This window comes from Alternaria ventricosa (assembly GCF_023758065.1).
Source record: "Alternaria ventricosa strain BMP 2768 chromosome Unknown scaffold_12, whole genome shotgun sequence".
Classification (NCBI taxonomy): Eukaryota; Fungi; Ascomycota; class Dothideomycetes; order Pleosporales; family Pleosporaceae; genus Alternaria; species Alternaria ventricosa.
The window spans coordinates 234,235-255,736 of NW_026055692.1; the positions used below are offsets into that span (position 1 = coordinate 234,235).

Genomic DNA, 21,502 nt, shown 5'->3' on the forward strand with positions numbered 1-21,502 from the left:
CAAACGACGTCATTCAGCCTCAATGGAGGGTCTCGTGAACCACCCGTGGACCTCACCGCCTGGACGTACGACGCTACAACGCGTGTTTCCTGCGGCGGTGTCTTGAAAGAGAACCATGCACATGTACGTGCTCCGAGGGAATCGATGGGTGGGCTGGAAGTTGCTGTACAGGGTAATTTGAGGGTTCCGATGGCGTGCAGGAAGGGGCACAGAGGGCACGACGGCGTTGGACGGTCATTGGATGGATCAGTAGGCGTCGCGTGGAAAGGGCACGAAAGGGCAGCTGTGATCGATGGTTTTGCCTAAAGTTGCCGAAGAGGGCATGTTGGTGGTTTCGGGTGGTGAGCTTGCAGGGTATGACGACCCCGCTAAGATTTGTGCAGCCTGTCAAAGTGCTACCACGCGTTCGGTGGGTGTTGGGAAGTTGCCTAACGTAGTGAGATTCGGTGATGATCTGACGGATGTCGCACAGCTGCAATCGATGGTTCTTTGAAGTTGCCTGATTGATGTAGTGGATTTCTTGCACAAGTATCTTTTCGACGGGAGAGTAGAAGAATGCGTCGGGCAAGAGCACAGGTACCTACATGCTGTACTTGCTACGTTCGAGCATTCCAAGCACAGTTATATCAGGAATTAACAGATTTCGCCGACATCTCTCGACATTATCTTTCTCGATGCGGCAGCTATAAGCGCAGCTAAACAGTACCTTGAACGAGGTTGTTTCTCTTGGCAGCGGTTAAAATTGCTCGTTCGATCAACTCGGAAGCTGCATGAACCTTGTGCAGTGTCCGGTCCCAACACCAACGTCCATCCACGTACACCCCTCGCTGGATCTGCGACGATGGAATTCCAGCGAATCAGTTCCACATATGCGGCTTTCATGTCGAATGTGGAGAAGATGCGCGTCTATATATTCCATGAGCTTCGGTATACATGGAAGCTGCTTGCGTCGTCGTTCCTCAACACTTTGCATTCAGACCCTCTCGTACACCAGTCCTTGATCTTTAGGAGATTCTGACGTCCCACGAAGCAAAATGAGTCCATCAGCCATCAATACGGTCACTAGCGCTCTTGCCTCATCCACGACTCAAACATCAACCGCGCAAACACCGGCACTCTTCTCTCTCGCTGGGAAGACAATCGCCATCACAGGAGGTGGTCGCGGACTCGGAATTACCCTTGCATTCGCTGTCGTGGAAGCAGGCGGACACGCAGCCTGCCTAGACATCCTTCCAGAACCAAGCAACACAGAATGGCAAGCTTTGACAAAGCTTGCGAAACAGCTCGGCACTACAGCAACATACCGCCGATGCGACGTTACTAGTGAAGCGGAAGTCACTCAAGTTCTCGATGAGATATCACGCGAGGCTGATGAGCAAGGCGCGCCACTCAACGGTATGGTCGCATGCGCGGGTATCCAACAAAGAGTGCCAGCGCTCGACTACGAAGCATCAGACTTTGAGCGCATGCTACGAGTGAACGTTGTCGGCGCTTTCATATCGGTCAAGAGAGCTGCGAGGATACTCAAGGACAGGGGTACTGGTGGTTCCATCGTGCTCATCGCTAGTATGTCGGGTCAGGTCGCCAATAGGGTTCGTCTATTTACTTTGATATCGAAACGGTCAGTGGATCTAACCAGAATTTCAGGGTCTTACCTGCACAGCCTACAACGCCAGCAAATCAGCTGTACATCAAATGTGTCGCTCGCTTGCGCAAGAGTGGGGCCAGTATGGTATTCGGGTGAACACGCTTTCGCCAGGTGTAAGCCTATTCGCATCTCGCTATCTAGACATCATACTAATTGCCTCCACAGTACATCCGAACTGCAATGACCGACGAACTTCTCGCAGCCGACCCAGATGTAGAGAAGACATGGATGGCTGGTGCACTGCTTGGAAAACTTGGCGTACCAGACGACTTCAAAGCGCCAGCAGTTTTCTTGCTAGCAGAGGGAAGTCGCTTCATGACTGGCGCCGACCTCAGAGTGGATGGCGGTCATTGCGCGTCTGCCTAGGTTTTATGACATTGGTGTAATGTGCTCATATTCCCGTTGGCGGTAATGCTGATGTTTGGAGTGGACGACTCATGACCGTAGATCCGTGGTTCGCTATCCCAACTTATGGTAGAACCCACTATGAGCAGAATCTCAATGCTTTTAAGACTACTTTCTTCACTCACAATTCCTCCACTACAATACCTCTCACAAAACTCAAGACAACCTTCACACAAAACCCTCGACTCCAAAGCAGCCATGTCAGACGACAACACCTTCACGTCATACGATCAGTCGTTCGACTGCCCACCTTCTTACTCTACGCATGATCACACGTCGCATACTGCATCAGACAATTTCTCCAACACCGCTTCCGACCCATTAACACACAACACTCCTCATCACATCCTCTCCCATCCAGAGCCCGCCCGTTTCCCCGATGCCCACCATTCATCAAACCACCATTCCGCACCCAGCGACCCAAACTACGATATCGAAGCCGCATGGCAGACAATAAACGCTCAAAACTCTACGAACATAGCTCTCTCCTCACTGCAGTCAAATGCCGCAGAGGCCCAACGCACAACCCCCATACCAGCGGCTGAGGCCCCACAGCATACGCGCAGCACTGCACTCACGACGCCGAAGCGAAGACCGGATCCTGAGGAAGAATGCACGCCCGGCTGCGTTTGCTGCTTTATCGTTATGGCTCTGGTAATCATCATCATTGTCTTGGCTGTACTCCTTTCTCAAGCTAAGGATCATCTGAAAGATCAGAAAGGAGTAAGTGCAGACGGGAGAATGAGTGGCGACTGGGATGATTGGAACGCCTTGAACGAGGCCCTAGATGGACTGTATAGGGGGAATTGGGGGCGTTGAATGGACTGCGGGTTGCTTTGGTGGATGGAGAATTTGGGAGGGGATGGGCTGTAGGATGTGGTCTACCTAGGTAGTCATGTTGCTTTCAATATCGACGGACAGCCTGTCGCTGCTTTGATCTTGGTATCGAGTTTTCCTAATTCGGTAGTTGTAATTCGATTCCGTTTGAAACCAGACACACATCACATGCTTATACCGGCCTGGTGACTTTAATCGTTGAGATGCATTTTGGGGTTCATATACAGGTTTGGGAGTTGGATGAGACGTGGCGGTTGTTTTATTTGAAAGCGGGGGAGATTATAGATGGAGATGGGGTGGTGGATATGGAGAAGGTTACGAAGATAGTCTCTGGGGAAGAGGTGTAGGTAGGGAGCTGAAGCGCTTCGCGGTATGTGTCTGGTATGCCATTGCGGTAACTGTGCGTTTCATAGATAGTCTTACGGGATATGCTTGGATTATTGTGTCTAAAGCCGCCAATACAGTCAGCCCCAGCTAGACGATCATACGGCAGGTGAATACGAAGCGGACCAACGGCGCGATCGCACTCAAGTATGACGGCGTAGAGTTCACTCCGCAAACTCTATATTCGTCATCCCCTCATTCCAAACTCTCCGTCCTCATGTTACTCCGGGCCGCGATGATCTCTCTCACTAGACTGCTTAGTTCGGCTCTAGGCCGCGCTACAATCGATGAATATGACGCCAGCAGCCCAACGGCTACCTAAGTATCTCCGGTAAGTAAGAGGCCCGAAGCCATGCAGGTTGTTTGCAGGAGCTGAAGAGGATATCCATAAGCTCTAGTATAAGTGCGAATAAGGTGAAGCCGAGTCCGAAGTCGCCAAACGAAAGAACCAACAACACGGAAATCCTGTAGCCGTACGACACGGCAAAAGCGATTGGTTAGCCAGCTTATTAATTCTGTCATTTCCAAACAATGCCATATCGTGACGTCTCCTATGCCACGTGAGCGAGGCGCTCTAAAGAGCAAGATGCATATTGCATTTCCCCTAGCAGCCAATACATGTTGCTAGCGCAAGGGGTAGCCACATGGCAGCGCTAGGAGCGAGGCGACGATCCCCGCACCGTCGTTCAGCTCACGTAGTGCATATCGGTTAGAACAATCGTTGTGCTTGTTGCGTAGCGTCTGGATACTCAGCTCTCTGTATAGCGACACGAACAGCTTGAAGCGTAGTCTATGGACGCCGAGATGCTGGGCTCCGGTATCGGCGATGTTGACACAGGACATCGATCACGCCGTCAACAATCTCCACGGCAGGCCTATGCAAAGTAGGAGGCCTTGTAACAATATCTATCCTCATAGATCCCCGCGGCGAGTTTCAGATGGACCACGGCCCGTGGCGCATCGGGAAAGCCGCGTTAATCCGCGCTCGAAATACTCCATGTGGATTGTTTGTTACACCAGATCCGGCGACAACACGACTGCGGCGCGGATAACATGGCAAACCGCATCAAGCGCCATGAAACCTGAGATCGGGGCGTTCTAGATGTGGCCCAGTGGAGTCCCACAAGGCCAGAAGACGCGTAATTGCTTTTGAGATGCTGCGAGGCGAGGTATCGTGGTGGCATGGTCTAGGGCTGGAGGGCGATTGGTGTAGCCACGTCGTTCTTGTGTGACTCTTGAGATTAGTCGTCGAGGTGGTGGTGTTCGAGGTAGGAAGAACAAACAAGAAGGCTAGATGTCTTTGATTAGTTTATCGAATCGCGATGCCGCGAGTGCTTCCCCGTGAGCGTAGACTACCCCAGCAGAAGGAACGTGCCAGTTAGTATACTCGTAGCGTTCATGCGAGGTCGTATGTATAGCAAGCGATGTGTTTGTTCCCCGGAGGTGGTGTGTAGAAAGCCGTTTGTTGGTGGATGTTGGGCAAAGGAGCTCCTTGCGCTAATATTGTGTATCCATGCGCTTAGTCGCCGATGCCCTGGCTGCCGGGTTCGCTCCTGCATGTGAGGAGAAGCGACCCAACGATGACACGGGTGTCACCAACGTCAATATGGATGGTCGTGTTGCGCAATGGAGGACGAAGGCAGACGACATATGCAGGCGAAACAGCGCTGCAGGCAGTGGAAGGCTGACGGCATTCCAAGGACTCCACTTGGTGCTATCAGAACTTCATTAACGCGACTAGGCGAGTCTCCGTCAACCGTCGCATGGACTAGCTCCACCTTTATTTCCAACACGAGCGACCCATTCCGAAGATTGACAAGATTCCATTTGCAATCGACGAGGTGCGCCCGTGGTGTGCGTCTCGTCAGCTACGATAACAGAGATTCGGTCCTAGATACCCGTGGACAAGAGGCGACTTCCACAGGTCGTGGCTGCGGGCGCCGGCCGGCGACCTCCGAATAGCGCGTCCGCGCTGATACGCCAGGGCTGGCGTGGCTTCGAGGGGGAAAAGCATGTGTATGCGCCAAGATGAGGTGTCGCGAAAGGCGAGCTGCAGTGCCCGGGACTTCACGACGTTCCCCAGGCTTAGGCTGAGGGAAGCGGCCGGTCACCTTCACGCGCAGCACGCCGAGACAGCCTAGCTTGCCGCGAAGTGGAATCGCATGGGCCGCGCGACTAGTCCAACTAAAGCAGGGCTTGATCGGCCTGATATGGGTCATTGGTTCTTCGCGGGAGGTCGAACGCGACAGGGTTGGTCGTCGCCGCTGGTCCTTATCTTTTTGGTGCGGGATACACTTTCATTCACATCCGCCGTTCAGGCCCTGTGCTACGAACGCACCCTGACTTAAAAGACTCGCTTCGCCTTCACTGGTAAAAAGAGCAGAGCTTGACGTCGATCTTCTCGCCGGTCGACTCCGCATCAACCGTACCTCTTCATCGCACACAACTCAACCTGGAATTTTGCGATTCAACCCCTCTGTGTCGTCGAAAAAATTCTGCTACAATGTCGGGCTTTGTTCACAAGGTCAATGGCGCGGTCGCGCGCTCCGTCGTCGGACGGTATTTTCGCCTCGAGGGATCAGGTCATGTATGTATATCGCATGTCGATAGTCGGTACATGCACTAACAGCCCTATAGCCCAAAGAGCGCAAGGGGAGCTACTTCTTCACTGAGTTCCGCGCGGGACTAGCCACTTTCTTCGCCATGGCTTATATCATCTCTGTAAACTGTATGTCAATTGCGGAATGTCGTTGACAGGACCGCATCTGATGACCATGTGTAGCATCCATCGTGTCAGACACTGGTGGTACTTGCGTGTGCCCAGGCCTCCCGGACGACCCCATCTGCGAGACGAACCCACAGTACGCCCTCTGTGTCCAGGAAGTCAGACGTGATCTGGTTACTGCGACCGCTGCCATCTCCGCTTTGACTACTTTCTGCATGGGCTTGTTCGCCAATCTGCCCATTGCTCTGGCTCCGGGAATGGGGCTGAACGCCTACTTTGCTTACACCGTAGTTGGTTTCCATGGTACAGGTACGTTGCACCAATGCGCCTTCCCCGTTCCCGTTTATGTATTCCCGTTATGCGGTTCCCTAATTGGGTCTGCTTACCGGCGCCACGGGTCGTACCAGATGATCTTCATGGAACGTTGCTAATTGCTTTTTAGGCATGGTCCCCTATGAGGTCGCTCTTACCGCTGTATTCGTCGAGGGTTTCGTCTTTGTTGGTCTTACTATGCTGGGTATCCGACAATGGCTTGCACGAGCTATTCCCGCTAGTATCAAGCTCGCCACCGGTGTCGGTATTGGACTCTACCTGACTATCATCGGTCTCGCCTACTCCGCCGGTATTGGTCTCATCACCGGTGCTCAATCGACCCCTCTCGAGCTCGCCGGTTGCGTTGCCGCCGACCAGGTTGATGGCGTCTGCCCAGGAAGTGTCAAGATGAGGAGCCCAACCATGTGGATCGGTATCTTCTGTGGCGGTGTCTTGACCGTCATGCTTATGCTGTACCGCGTCAAGGGTGCCATCATCATCGGCATTCTCCTTGTTTCCATCATCTCGTGGCCTCGCCCAACAAGCGTCACCTACTTCCCGTACACCGAGACTGGCAACTCCGCTTTCGACTTCTTCAAGCAGGTCGTTACTTTCCACCCGATTGGCAAGATTCTTGCTGTTCAGCAGTGGAACATCTCAGAGCACGCTGGTCAATGGGGTCTTGCTTTCATTACCTTCCTCTACGTCGATATCCTGGACTGTAAGTTGCGCGCTACACAGACTTTTTGAATTGTATGCTGACATCACTAGGCACTGGTACCCTTTACTCCATGGCTCGTTTCTGCGGTGTTATCGACGAGCGCACCCAGGACTTCGAAAACTCCTCCATCGCCTACTCCGTCGACGCTCTCGGTATCAGTATCGGATCGCTTATGGGATGCCCTCCAGTCACCGCCTACATCGAATCCGGTGCCGGTATCTCTGAAGGAGGCAAGACCGGTCTTACCGCCATGTTCTCTGGTATCTGCTTCTTCATCGCCATCTTCTTCGCTCCGATCTTCGCATCCATCCCTCCCTGGGCTACCGGCTGCACCCTGGTAATCGTCGGTTCGCTCATGGCAACCTCGGCCAAGGACATCAACTGGCGCTACCTCGGCGATTCCATCCCCGCTTTCCTCACTATCGCCGTCATGCCCTTCACATATTCCATCGCCTACGGTTTGATCGCCGGTATCTGCTCGTACATCCTCATCAACACCACCGTCTGGCTTATCGAGAAGGCTTCTGGTGGTCGCATTGTACCTCCCAACAAGGACGAGAAAGAGCACTGGACCTGGCGTCTCGAGGGTGGCCTCCTCCCCCCGTGGGTTAAGAGGCTCGCCAGCGGAAAGAAGGACTTCTGGAGATCTGACCCGGAGACTATGGGTGTCTCAGAGCCGCATAGCGGAGGCAGCTCGGCTCACGACGACAAGGAGTTTGTCACCGATAAGCGGGCTTCGTAGACTGTCTGCTCTGATGTCTAGATTGTATATTTCATGTTTGATAGTCATTTTGCGACCTTTTTGTATACATGGCGTTATCACGTCGAGACGCTTCGATGCGCGCAGACGTGGGTAGTTTTCTTCACATATACCCTCACTTGTATCTGATATAGATCAGGTTTATTACAATGGTACACAAAACGTAAAGTCTTCATGTTTTGGGATATTCGCATGTGATCACAATTGGTTCGTTAGAATGAGAGAACGCCATGTTCCAGAGCCACCAGCGCACGACGTCTGACAGACAGCGCATCTGGTGCAAGGATATCCAGACTTGTCAGATATCGATCTTGCAGCAGCCACACCTCGGCATTCGGTGTCAACGCCACATCAGAGGCGGTGCGGCCGCGACCGAGTCACCGATGCAGGTGCACGGAGCCTAAGATGTTAGAACTGTTAAATTATCGCTCTTTAGAACTACGTAGGTTGCCTAACTACTGCAAGAAAGTCTAAGATGCACATTTAACACACGCCGCCTAGGTAGGCGCTGCGTGACACTGTGCTTTATACGTCACACTTCAGAAACGCTTACTGTTCTTACATATTCTTGCCGCCCTCATCTTCCGCGAGGACGTGCAACGCTAGTCTGCCACTGCTCCTGTTCAACGACTTGTTAGAGGCATACATATTAGCTACACCACCGCCGAAGTTTCCACTTTTCTACTTTTGCAGACTGCGAGCGGGCTGGTCGTCGTCTTGCAGAGGCGCTGTAGGCTTGGTGGACGATTTCATGACGATGCTGGGCGTGGGTTCTACGGTAGCTGCTTCGACGTCTTCTCTTCCATATAATCAAGAACAGACTGTCATGTGTAGGCCGAGGAGCTCGCCTTGCGCGAGAAAAAACTTACGGCGCAGTTGTTGATACGATTGCTGGATATTGCAGGCGCGACTGAGATCCAGAACGAAAAGGTGCAGAAGTCGAGTAGAGGGGAATGCTAGTGTAAAGTGAAACGGAGTGAAAATTTTCTGCCTCCTCGCGTAGCAAACAAGTTGGTTGTTGTCCTATACGCAATGCCTGGCATCCAAACTCTGGTGTCTACGTCGTTGCGTTTGCGCTCCCTTGCACTCTTGCTGACCCAATACTGAAATTCCCATAAGTCTGCACACAACAAGAGCGAGAATGTCTCCTCCATCCGCAGCAGCGAGACTGTTCAAGAAGAAATTCGACGACGTACAAGCGCTCTTCGACAGCGGCGATATAGCTGGCTGCATATCAGCAGCTAAGGAAAACGTATGGTAAGTGGCAGCAACAGAACATTGACCAGAATTAGTATTGCGACTGACTTTCCCCAGCGACACAACTCTTCCGGTGTTCTACTTTATTAGATACTGCATACTTCTTGCGCGCGCTGTGGATAACTGGGACGAAGGCAATGAATGGAAGCTCGCCGCGGTAATATCTCCAGTGTACAGACTAGATGCGAGACATACGCTGACTTCGACCGTGGCAATTCAGGAGCGCGCCTGCAGTAGAGCGTTCCTACGAGCAAGGGAAACAAACGATACGAACTCGCTCTTCTTCCTACAAGGTCTCCGTGGAAAGATTGACGAGTTGGCTAGGCAGCGAGACCGGGATCTCCAGGAACACATGCTCGAACAAAAGGGAGAGGACAATGAGGACGAGACGGACTCGGAAGCAGATGGAGTTGAGCTAGACGACAGCGAGGAGGAGGCAGAGATGGAAGCCGAGGGCGTTAAGTTAGGCGAGGGTAACGCGCTGATTGTAGATGGTGGGGACACTCAACTTCTTCCGATCCGCGGAAACCAAGCATCCACGGCAAGCCCCGTTCCAGTCATCGAGGCACTTGTTATGGGCGCTGTGCCAGTAGGAGAAGATAAGGAAGATAACGAGGGCCGAGAAGAAGTCACTGCCGGCGACGAGGAAGGTGAAGAAGGGGGTGCGGGAAAGATGCCAGGAGGCGGAGAGCCAGCAAGCACTGGCGATGATGGCCAACTGCAAGGAAGGGCGGGAGTTGATCGAGAGGACGAGCGTTCTGCCGGTATCGCAGCGGTCAGATTCCTTTTCGATTGCCAGTCGTATATGCCAGAGCATATGCGAGTTGAGTTCAACCAGGCGATCCAGACATTTCAGGAACTTGAAGTTGAAATGCGCAGCATCGTCAGCACAGCTTCCGCAGCTCCTACAAGCTCTACGGCTGCATCGCGCATCAACCTTCTCGAGCAGTTCAGAGTTGCCATGGTCGACTGGTTCCAGTCCAAGGAAACATCATCCTTTACGGCTGATGAACTAGTCGCTACTACGCTAGACGAGTGGCAAGGATTCAATCCGGATATTCAAGCTGCCTTTGGCCGAAATGAAATCGTCTCCTTCTGCCGGGAGCTCGACGGCAAAGATGGTTTCAGGTATGCACCCTGTTGATAATCCTGAGGATTAACACGTCTAACACTGACATTACCAGATACTACAAGTTTGGGGTGCTCAGTTACAAGCCCTAATCATCCTCAGGTATGCGTTGGTAGCTGGCTGTGCGAGGATACCTAGGTAGCTTACCGCTTGCAGAAGTGGAGCTGCACTGCGCGAAAGGAATGTCATGGATTCGGAGGCCTCGTCGGGGGCGTGTGGGATAAACTTTCTTTGCAAAAGATCGACGACAGGTACATGTGCTATGTCGGACATAAAGCATTTCCATGGTAGTTCGAGCAATAGAACCTTGTCTACGTCGACCGGCATCGGTCAGCGCCACATCGGAGGCCGCGACCGAGGCACCGACGCAGGCAAGAACCCCTCCCAAACCTTGGAAGGTACCCATGTGACATCAACCCCGACGGCTCCGCAGCTACCAAACATCACCACCGTTGACTCCGCCCGTATTCCTTCAATTAACTCTCGTGTTGTCACGCAGTATACATTCGCGCTCGAAGCATACATAAGGAGCACTATCCCAGAGCTTAGCATACCACGAGGTTCCAGGCGCGGACATCCGGTGGCTTACGAGATCTTTTTCTAAGCAGAGTGGTAGCGAGCTCTACGCTTTGCAAGCACGCGGAACCACCAAGCTTCGTTATTCTTCCCTGACACGACTACTTTAAGAGAAAGCGATATCAGGCGAAAGTAATTGGATCAGAGTCATACCCCAAACATGCCGGCAGAACTACAGAACGGGCTCCCTGCCCACGGCACAAATGGCGTCAATGGCAACGCGACGGAGCTTTCAAATCCCACACCCGCACACCCAGCATTTGACTCGATACCAGATGTCATACAAGCCTTCGGTACGTGTCTGCGAGCATCACCAGCTCCAACAGTCACCTTACCCCTCATTCCACAACCCTTACTAACGCGCCTTCCAGCAAATGACGAATTCGTAATCGTCCTCGACTCTCCCTCGCGCGAAAACGAAGGCGACCTAATAATCGCCGCCGAGGCCCTGACGCCCTCAAAAGCCTCCTTTATGATCCGCTACTCAAGCGGCTACATCTGCGCGCCCCTCCCCGTCTCCCGCGCCGCCGCCCTGCACCTCCCGCAAATGGTCGCCGACAACGCCGACCCCAACCGCACCGCCTACGCCGTCAGCATCGACTCATCCGACGCGTCCGTTACAACCGGTATCTCAGCGACCGACCGCAGCTTAACATGCCGCATGCTCGCCGACCCCAGTGCCAAAGCCAGCCATTTCAGGAGACCGGGTCATATATTGCCGTTGCAGGCGCGGGATGGTGGTGTGCGTGAAAGGAGGGGACACACAGAGGCGGCGGTGGATCTGTGCCGGTTGGCGGGAAAACAACCTGTGGGTGTCATTTGCGAGTTGATTACGGATGGCGACGAGGTGCCTGGTAAGCCGGAGTTGATTGGTGGGGGCATGATGAGGAGGGATGACTGCTTGGCTTTTGGCAAGAAGTGGGGGATTAAGGTGTGCACGATTGATGATATGGTCAGGTACATTGAGGAGAATGATGGGGTGTTGGGCACGTCGTCATAGTTTGAGGCGGGCAAGGGACCGGGTAAAGGCGCGATCATGAGAGGGAGGACATTTGTGAGGTGATCCCGTTGGTATGTTGTACGTGGACGGTGTTGGCGCACTTTGAGGACACATGCGCTTTAGTCATGGCATGGAAGGAAACCTGATATTGTACTATTAGATACTCCAATCCAGCGCAAGCTTCACTATCCGAAAGCCAGAAAAACCGTACACATGTCATTCTATACAATCCGACGAAAACAAGCTCCGCCCACGCTTATACCATGGAAAGCAAACACAACGTTCCCGCCCATCGCGAACAGCACAGTACGCGCCGAGGCCAGGCAAGCAAACCACCGCCCAGCTAAACACTCCAGACGAAAAGACCGCCCTCATCCACTCCCCCCATAAAACTCCTCCAACTTCCCCACCACCTCCTGCATAACCTCTTCCCTGACCGCAAAATTCACCCTCGCCCAACCCCCATCCTTCTCCACCCCATTGAACGCCCGCCCAGGCGCAACCTTGATCCCACCTCTCCCTTCCAACTCCCTCCAGAAAGCGATCTCCTCCTCTCCTGTCCTAGTCTTCTTTGCAAGTTTAGCAGCGAGGAAGGGGCCGTGTGTCGGTACCACGGTTTCGATGTCGTGGCGGCGGAGGAAGGAAGCGAGCATGTTGTAGGAAGTTGACAGGCGGGATGTGTTTAGAGTGAGAAGGGAGGGGAGGAGGGATGATGTAAGCAGGGAGGTTAGATAGATGGTCGAGAGGGAGGAGGGGTGTGTGGATGTTAGTGCTAAAGAGGTGAGGAGGGGGGTGTTTTGTTGGGATACCACGCAGCCCTGAAATACTCGTATCAGCTCCGATCATTGCAACAGGTGTAGTTCTGAGAAGACAAGAAGAACGACTTACAACTTTCAGTCCACCTAATCCGAATAACCGGCTTGCATCCCACACCACATGCACGCGACTCGGATCGACCTTGACGGCTCCCTCCGGTACAAGCGGTTCCGTCAACGACAACGCACTTACAAACGTCTCACCACCTCTTTTCCCCCTTCCTCCGCCTCCAATACCCCCACCCCCGTCTTTACCATCCAACGCCATCAACCCAGCCCCCTCATCGACGATTAGATGCAATCCTCTTTCTTGGCAGAACTCCAGTAATTCTCTTAAGGTCTCCCGGGGGTAGCATCGCGAGAGGGGATTGTTAGGATTAGACAACAAAACAGCTTTAATCCGCGTTCTGTAGTCGGAGAAGTCGTAGGCAGCTTGCAGGGAAGGGACGAGGTAGTTGTCCCAGTGGATGTGGGTTGGTGGGATGACGGGGATGGGTGTTACGTTTGCTTTTCGCTTCAGTAAGAGCGAAAGGGTGGCTGTGGTTATATCAGTCAAAGAGGGCAATTTTGTAAGTCAGGGTTGGACGAAGTTATGGATATGACTGGGGCTTAATGTGGAAGGAATGCTTACGACAACTCGGACCAGGAACAAGCACACTATCCCCATCGTCGCAAACAGCATGAATCACGTTCTCGATCGCATCCGTAGTCCCGGCTGTAAGAACGATATGTTCCGCCCTCACAGCATGCACAGGCTTGAAGTACGTGTTAAAAAAGCCCGCAAGAGCATTCCTCAACCCTGAATCGCCGCCACTCAGCGATGGCGCAGGCTCAATAAATGCCTATCCCAACGATTACCGGATTAGTCGAAAGTATATTGTGCTGTATAGCGAGAAGATCAACATACCTCAACGGCCCCCACATCCCTCACAACATCCCCCAGAAACTTTTGTAACTCCGGATACAACATCTCGTTACCCCCACAACTAAGATCAATCGTATTCCCAAAAGGGTCAAACGTCTCCGGTGCGGTACCCTCAAGCGCAGGCCCAAGCCCGTCGAGCGCGTTCCGCGCTCGTCGCGACAGTCCCGGGTCCATCATGGCTGAGACGGAGAGGTGGCGCGTGCTGCGCATTCAGGATGCCGTATGCGATGCGTGGTATATGATGCACAAGAACGGATTGAGGTGACTGCTGCTTCTGTACTGTGGGGAAAGTGACCCTGCAGCACGTCGCTGTCGCAGATAAAAAACGTTGCGATCTCATTGTCCGGGGTGTGCTGCCAAGGGTGGTCGCTGCGGTCTGCGGCACAGTTATTTGTGAGGACCCAGGGGAGTGGTAGCCTGGGGCTGACGCGACGCGATCTGTTGGTTGGGCGAGCGAGGGACGGGTCATAGCTTCGATACTGGGATCCCGAAGAAGAGAAATGTAGGCAAAGAGGGAAGGAAGAGCTCAAGATCTAATATTTCGATTACGGTAAACAAAAGCGTGTGGGGAATCTCTGAAGAAGGGAAGGAAGGGAAAAACAATGTCTCCCCTCTGCACCAAGACCATGCAAGTCATAGAGCCTGCACGCGTGCTTTTCTCCCCGGTCTATCCTAAGCCTCATGCCCTGCCCTGCCTAACACTATTACACAAATGCATGCCCCAAGCCAGACCAACGCCGTTGAAGATGCTCACGGATAAATGCATGCAGAGCGCATGCAGGCACCCTATTTAAAGCAAAAACCGAACACCCTAGAGCCTACATCAAGATAAAAACTTGTGAATTTGGTGGCTTGACGGCGACGTAGGCTCCTAGGTGTTCAGTTTTTCCCTTGTATGGGGTGCAGGGTCCAAGATAAGCGATGAGCTACGAAGCCCCATGAACGCCATGGAGAAAATCTGTGTGGGCCCGTCTCGATTTTGGGTGAAGCGCGGCAATTCGTTCGTGCAAGCGCAAAGATGACTGCTCGTCGAGAAGATGAGGTCGAGTCGGCAAGTCGCTATTCTATTGCTGTGGCCGTCCGATCCCTTGCTTAGCCTGAGGAATTGTAAGCTTCATCGTTAAAACTAAAACAAAGACGGCGGTCTTCTTCAAAGTGGGAGGTGTCGGAACTGACCTTCATCATCTCAATCCTCTGCTTGAGATTCTGAGTAACCTCTGCTGCGCGCTTCCAGCTCTCCGCGCCGGATGCTCCCGCGGAAGGTACCCGTTGAGCTGTTCCGTTCTCTGTTGGGCTTCTGCCATCACGCGACATCGATGACAGACCATCTGCTCGTGGACTTAGTTTTCCACTCAAGTTACTGCCAGGGCGGGATAGAGAATCAAAGTTCTCCTTACCATCGCCGCCCGGGCTTCCTGGCCCACTGGCAAAACTCCTCTCTCGCCTTGGGTGCATGGCCCGACTGCCGTAGCCAGAGTCACCGAAATGCGCGCCGTTGGTGTTAGCAACTCCGTTGTCGGTGTATATCTGGTCTCCGACGTCTGTAGCTGGCGGAGAATTTGAACGCGCCTGTCTAAGGAGTTCGCGCTTCAATCTATCAATCTCGCGGCGCTGGTTCTGTACTGTCTGCTCGGATGCCTCAAAGTCTGACCGCGCACGGACGAGTTGCGTCTCCTTTGCCTTTATCGAGAGCACGTCGCGGGTGTGATCTTCGATGAGCTGAGCGTTCTGGTTCTGGAGCTCATGGATCTGCGAAGTGAGGTTCGTCCTTTCTCCACGCAAGTCTTCATTCTGTCGCCGTACTCGTTCAACCTCTGCTCGCAGCTCATCAAGTTCCGCACGTTCCACCAGGCTGAGGCCGGTTGGCGCTTGTGGTGCTGGGGCGGCGACGGGTTCAGCAGCAGGCCTTCCTAGGGGACGACCTGCGAGACCACGTCCGGCACCAAACTTGGGCTGTGGCGGCGGTGCTTCTTCCTCGGGAGGAGGTGAAACAACAGATTTCCGTGGCGAAGGAGCTCCAAGACCTGGTTTCTTCAATCCACCGAGCCTTGATGGCGCAGCAAGACCGGGTTTGGCACCCAATTTGGACGCAGCGGGTCTTGAAGTCGGCTTCGGCTCGAGAGGTGCGGCGGGCTCTTCCACAGGCGGAGGCGGGGGTGCTTTTGCTGCAGGAGCCGGCTTCTTTGCGCCACCCGGTGCTGGCCGTTTACCCATAGGCTTCTTAGTTGGTGCTGCGGCTGCAGGCTTGGGCGCTGGCGCAGCCTTTGGCTTGTATTTGGACTTGACTTCCGCAGCATCGAAGAACTCCTTGATCTTGGTCTTGCGGATCTCGTCAAGTCCGTCCAGATGAGCGTTCATGATACGGTCTCCCATAATCTTCCACAGCGTACCAAGCACCTCGGCACCAGCAGCTCGCTGTACCTCTTGAGATTCAGTGAGAAGCTTCGTAGAGCCCTCTGCAATGGCCTTGGCTTGTTCCGGTGTTGGAGCTTCGCGGGTGTTCTTCAAGCATCGAACTAGGAATCTTGACGATTCAAGTTTGACCTGAGGATTCTTGTGCTTTAGGAACTCCAGGATCTCCTCCAAGCACTCTTGAAAGCTCGTGCACGCGAAGCAGGCGTCCAGAGCAGCTCCAATGGCGTCAGTCACAGTCTGCTTCTTCTCCTTCAGGCGCTCCATCATTGCGTTCATGACGTCTTTGCGGTACTTGGCGAAGCTCTTCTTTAAGCCCTTGGCTAGAAGTTCGACACAGTTCGCGGCAGTTACAACACAGGCAATATTCGCATCCTTCAGGCACGTCTTCGCAAAGCCGCGTATTAGCTCATCGAAAGGTCCTTCGGCGATCCTTGGGTGATCAAGAGCTTTTTGCGTGTCGTCGAGCGCTTCTTTTCGGTCTTTCCATTTTGACGAGGCCAACTTCTCCGAAAAGTCCTTGGGAATCTTTGCGAATACATCAACGGCTTCGTACTCGGGCTCAAGATCGATGGCGGCCTCCTCTTCCTCTTCCTCCTCTTCGACGTCTGGCGCAGCGGCAGCGGCTTCCTTGGCAGCCTGCTGTGAACGGAGCAGTCGCTCCTGTTTTGGCGAGGGCTCTTCCTTGACCTTTTCAAATAGCTTGTCAAGATCTTGCTGTTGGACAGGCTTCAGATCGTTCCAGAAGAGCGGCTTCATGGCCTCTTTTAGCCATCGGTAAAGTTCGACTGTCAACTCCTGCGCCTTGGCGCGAACGTTCTTGTCCGCATGGCCGTAACATTTTGGAAGTGCCTTGAGGACGGGCTTGGGCTCGATGGTTTTGCAGCCGTAGGCATGGTAAATCTGTGTAAGGGCGTCTAAAGTCGCGGCGATGACTTTGGGTTGCTTGTTGCCTAGTACTGGTAGGAGTTCTTCGATTACGGGGTCGGGCTTGTCGGTCTCGATATATAGCATGAGCGCTTCGAGCGCCTTTGCCTTCGCTGCCGGTCGTGTCGAGGGTAGGCCCTTTTCGGCGATGACTGTGATGGTGTTTCCGCGTGACCTGAATAATGCGTTAGTATTGCGCCGCGCAAAGTATTGCAAAGTACTTACCGTACGCAGCCCTCCCTTCCTGCTATCTCGAGGAAGGCGCACAGTGCGCCGAGGCCTTCTTGTTGTGCCGCGACGTTGGAGTCGCCCGCAACACCTTTCCATACGCTCGCATCATTTATGAACTGGCGCACAATCGGGTCTGATTCACTGGCGGCGAGACTGAACTCTTTGGCAGCGGCCTCGTATGCTTCTTTCCGCACCTTCCAGACCTTGTGTACGAAACGATCCGGAAGCGGCAGGGAACTGAAATCTTCCTCCGCGGCGTCGGCCATGGCCTGTTATGGAATGTGATGGATGTAATGCGGGGTCGTCTAAGAAACCAGAAAAGCTAATAAAGAGTGAGTCGCGTAGTTCTGGAAGGCTGAAAGGCCTTATAGCAAGAGGCGCAACAGTCCAAACACTGTGTAGACAACAGTGATATGCGCGCGGATGAGCGCGCGTGCAGTGGACCATGACTGATGCAGGAGGTAGGAGCGCGGAGACGTACCAGATGATGTCAGTAGACAATGTTGTCGATTGCTTTTTGTGAGACTATTGGGTCGCAAAGTCTCGGATAGCGATAACAGCGGAGTGTGAGGGGTCGAGTATGGTGTGAGGTGATGATGTAGAAAGTGCAAGTATGTTTTGGCGGGCGCTCCAGGGCTCGTTGTCCGGGCGAACAGCAGTGTTCCTTCCTAAACAGATCCCTGCACCACATGAATGCCCAACCCACCTACATCGTCCAGCACACACGTCACCTCCAACACACGCCCGCATTATTGCTTCGAGACAATCGCTATCCTCCCGCCGTCGCCATTCCCCTACCTCTAACTTGCGCCCCCAAGATACCCCACCCCTGCAGACATCCTCCGCTCACCGCAATTCCCCGCGCCCACCAAAAACCTCCGCCTCGACCGCACACGACTACGCACCAAGTCGCGATAGTGCATGGTCCCGTCTAGTGTCAATCGCGTATGACCTAGCCATTCCGCCATGAGCGCGATATTGACAGACCGGCAAGCGGAAGAGCTGTGAGCATTGCAGACAGCAAGTGACTCGAGAGCCATGACTGACGACGAGCCAGGCACAAGGCCATAATCGCATATCTGGGCGTTATAAACGCGCCAAAGACGGCGGAAGCGTTCCGGGAAGAAGCCAACATAGCCGAGAGTTTCGACGATGCCACGCGGAAAAAGTACGAGGGGCTGCTGGAGAAGAAATGGACCAGTGTAGTGCGGCTGCAGAAGAAGGTACTTGCGCGTCAATACCTACAGTGAAATCATACGCTTACGGTCTTCAGGTTTTGGAACTCGAGCAACGCAACCAGAGCCTTCAGAGCGAGCTCGACTCCACAACGCCAACCTCACTCATCAGGAGAAACCAAGACCCCACCGCCTGGCTACCACGGGCTCCAGCACGACACACCCTCCAATCACATCGCTCGCCCATAACCTGCGTCGCCTTTCACCCCGTATTCTCGTCACTCGCTTCAGGCTCGGAAGACACTACCATCAAGATCTGGGATTGGGAATTAGGCGAGCTTGAAAGGACGGTGAAGGGACACACAAAAGGAGTGCTGGATGTCGATTTTGGTGGTCCAAGAGGTGGCACACTGCTGGCGTCGTGCTCGAGCGACTTGACCATCAAGCTGTGGGATCCTTCGGACGAATACAAGAACATCAGGACGCTTCCCGGGCACGACCACTCCGTCTCTGCGATTCGATTTGTTCCTAGTGGGGCCGCCGGATCTCCATCGTCGGGCAACCTACTGGTCTCTGCGTCTCGAGACAAGACACTGCGCATTTGGGACGTCACAACGGGATACTGCGTCAAGACGATACGCGGGCATGCCGACTGGGTACGAGACGTAGCCCCTAGCTTTGACGGACGATGGCTTTTGTCTGCAGGAAACGATCAGACTGCTCGGCTATGGGACGCAAGCTCAGGAGAGCCCAAATGCACTTTCCTCGGTCATGAGCACGTTATCGAATGCGTTACAATCGCGCCTCCGGTATCGTACGCCAACCTTGCAGCACTTGCTGGACTCAAGAAACCACCACCACTCAGTAGCTCCGCCGAGTACGTTGCGACTGGATCAAGAGACAAGACCATAAAGATATGGGACGGACGGGGAACACTCATCAAAACACTTACTGGTCATGACAATTGGATACGGTCGCTGGTCTTCCATCCAGGCGGCAAGTACTTGCTATCGGCTAGTGACGACAAGACTATCCGGTGCTGGGACCTCACACAAGAAGGCCGATGCGTCAAGACCGTTACCGACGCACACGGGCACTTCGTAAGCTGTATGCGTTGGGCTCCCAACGTCATCAAGGATGTACCTGTCAATGGCGATGCCACCAACGGTGCAACCAACGGTGCCAGCAAGAAGAAAGAAGAGGAAGCAGCCAAAGCGGGTATACGTTGTGTTATTGCGACAGGCTGCGTTGACTTGAACGTTCGTATCTTTGCATCATGAGAGACGACAGCTTCGCCGCTTTGTTCGCATCGTTGCCAGTACGTGTTTTACATAGGAAGGTTGGATGTACAGGCGAAGGGGCTTCCATACACGAGACTTCATGAGTTCCAGTTTTTACGACTTCATGTAAATACCCAAGTTACGCGCCATGATCGTCTCTCACGCGTCATACCAAAGGCGCAATTCGGAGAAGGGCATGTATATCAGGTTGGCGTCAATATGGGCGGGAAGATCAAGGATAGAGCAGCAAGAGACATGCGATCAGTGTTTCCACCAAATGTTCACAGAGCGAAACAAGATGACTCCAAATCCCCTCGTGCCCTGCTCAACAGTCACTATGTGATTCTACGATGTTCTCAGTACTGAGGCCCGTGTCTCTATGAGGCTGGGGGTCCACCTTCGCGTGATGCTGGCTTAGTCACCAGCGCGCTAGTGGAGCGGAAAAACTAGCGAGACCTCCGATAGCTTAACTTTTCTCTCAGCGGCCTACAACTTGTCTTCCTACACCATTACTGCTTCACACAGCAATGGCGCATCAACGATACAGCAAGATTTGCTGTTGTGCGCACAAGATCTACGACTAACTGCCAGCACTAACAGCACTGCTCGCAGCATGCGCTCACTTTTGTAAGTACACACACACTACCCTACATCCTGCGCTTTCATGATGATTCACAAAGCCAAAAACAAATTAGAGTCTTTGACCTCTAGGGGAATGAAACTCAAACTTTTGCACGTCAGTCTGATCGCGACTGCGCTCATCACACTTGTCTTCACTTTTGCGACGAGAGCATCAAGCTAACTAGCTTCAGAACTTCTTGACATTCATTTGGAACAGAAGCGCATTGCGCATTCGCGCTCATGACTGCCGCAGGTAGCTTCGCTGCTCTGTGATATCACTGGTAAGCACACCTCCCCTCTATCTCCCCTCGTCCAATGATGATCAGATTGTGCTACGGCACGCTGGAAATTACCGACCAAGGCTTCTGCCGGTGCCGATAAACAATGGCTGTTTCTGATTTTGACTTTCACATTTACTGCTCTTCTCAACATCGCTATTGACTCTCGCTAACATTTCGCGCGTTGTAGACACTATCATCCCCCGACCCAAATGGTACGATTCCTCCCTCCCGACCCCTCTTCGAACACCATATGATGATTCCGCACTGGGCACCGACAATTCGTGACGGATATGCTCATTATGGCAGGCCTCAGAAACCTCGCCGACTGACCTCGCTCGCCAACACTGCACACTCATACAAGCGTCGTAGAGCTTCGGCTAACAACGCAATCAGTCTGTTCTCCAACAACAGTCTGTGACGTCCTCATGGGTAAGCGCACACCTCTTGCTCACCTTCCGGGAAATGATGAACACTTGATGACGAGTCCGACGGGTTCGCCCGGTGAAGACTTAAAATCAAAATATCCATTCATGTCAACTGATCCCACTTCAATGCATACCATTTGCTTTCTCCTCACTGGCAGAAGCTTTTGCTAACATGCTACCCAGATCCACCAGCGCTTGCCTCACTACAATCGGTACGCTCACCGCCTATCTCCTTCTTCGATATGATGATACGACTTTATCAATGACAAGCATATGTCCAAGCTTCGGCGACGACGAGAATTGTCCTGTCTGATCCACACTATACTGTGTTGCACTATGAAGATGAGATACAACAGCAACTGATCAGTTGCATAGGATGTTCTACTCATGTTGCAAGCGTGATGCTATCCTCTATGGTAAGTCTTCCTCAATCACCTCCACTTCCTTTTACAAGATGAACATTCAATTTATCACGACGGTCTACCGAGCTACGGCAATGGTGATAACTGCCTGTGACAGGGCATGAGTCTGATCAACACCCTCAACTTGCACATATTGATTACTTTTGATGCATCAAACGCTAACAATATGTTCAGATCTCAACTCTTTTCCATGAATCCCGTGACCAAAAACGCCTTCCTATGCTCTCGCGATGC

At 53.2% G+C, this 21,502-nt stretch overlaps 6 protein-coding genes across 6 annotated transcripts; 5 read left to right on the forward strand and 1 right to left on the reverse strand.

The window, feature by feature from the left end:
• Positions 1 to 1,034: 1,034 nt before the first annotated feature.
• On the forward strand, positions 1,035 to 2,014 carry J4E93_006962 (uncharacterized protein; the record flags this gene model as incomplete). The annotated part of the gene is made up of 3 exons (XM_049344872.1): positions 1,035 to 1,592; positions 1,648 to 1,761; positions 1,814 to 2,014. The coding sequence occupies 3 exons, from the start codon at positions 1,035 to 1,037 to the stop codon at positions 2,012 to 2,014; spliced, it is 873 nt and encodes a 290-aa protein (XP_049197797.1).
• A 3,763-nt stretch (positions 2,015 to 5,777) lies between these two features.
• Positions 5,778 to 7,774, forward strand: J4E93_006963 (uncharacterized protein; the record flags this gene model as incomplete). The annotated part of the gene is made up of 5 exons (XM_049344873.1): positions 5,778 to 5,861; positions 5,912 to 6,002; positions 6,057 to 6,308; positions 6,442 to 7,032; positions 7,083 to 7,774. 5 exons carry the CDS (start codon positions 5,778 to 5,780, stop codon positions 7,772 to 7,774), a joined length of 1,710 nt encoding a protein of 569 aa, XP_049197798.1.
• Positions 7,775 to 8,933: 1,159 nt separating this feature from the next.
• On the forward strand, positions 8,934 to 10,270 carry J4E93_006964 (uncharacterized protein; the record flags this gene model as incomplete). Its single annotated transcript, XM_049344874.1, has 3 exons — positions 8,934 to 9,049; positions 9,107 to 10,177; positions 10,234 to 10,270. The coding sequence occupies 3 exons, from the start codon at positions 8,934 to 8,936 to the stop codon at positions 10,268 to 10,270; spliced, it is 1,224 nt and encodes a 407-aa protein (XP_049197799.1).
• A 644-nt stretch (positions 10,271 to 10,914) lies between these two features.
• On the forward strand, positions 10,915 to 11,754 carry RIB3 (3,4-dihydroxy 2-butanone 4-phosphate synthase; the record flags this gene model as incomplete). The annotated part of the gene is made up of 2 exons (XM_049344875.1): positions 10,915 to 11,047; positions 11,126 to 11,754. 2 exons carry the CDS (start codon positions 10,915 to 10,917, stop codon positions 11,752 to 11,754), a joined length of 762 nt encoding a protein of 253 aa, XP_049197800.1.
• Positions 11,755 to 14,558: 2,804 nt separating this feature from the next.
• Positions 14,559 to 17,330, reverse strand: J4E93_006966 (uncharacterized protein; the record flags this gene model as incomplete). Its single annotated transcript, XM_049344876.1, has 3 exons — positions 14,559 to 14,591; positions 14,671 to 17,008; positions 17,059 to 17,330. The coding sequence occupies 3 exons, from the start codon at positions 17,328 to 17,330 to the stop codon at positions 14,559 to 14,561; spliced, it is 2,643 nt and encodes an 880-aa protein (XP_049197801.1).
• Positions 17,331 to 18,030: 700 nt separating this feature from the next.
• On the forward strand, positions 18,031 to 19,519 carry PAC1 (protein with putative role during mitosis; the record flags this gene model as incomplete). The annotated part of the gene is made up of 3 exons (XM_049344877.1): positions 18,031 to 18,068; positions 18,122 to 18,287; positions 18,338 to 19,519. 3 exons carry the CDS (start codon positions 18,031 to 18,033, stop codon positions 19,517 to 19,519), a joined length of 1,386 nt encoding a protein of 461 aa, XP_049197802.1.
• Positions 19,520 to 21,502: the final 1,983 nt, after the last annotated feature.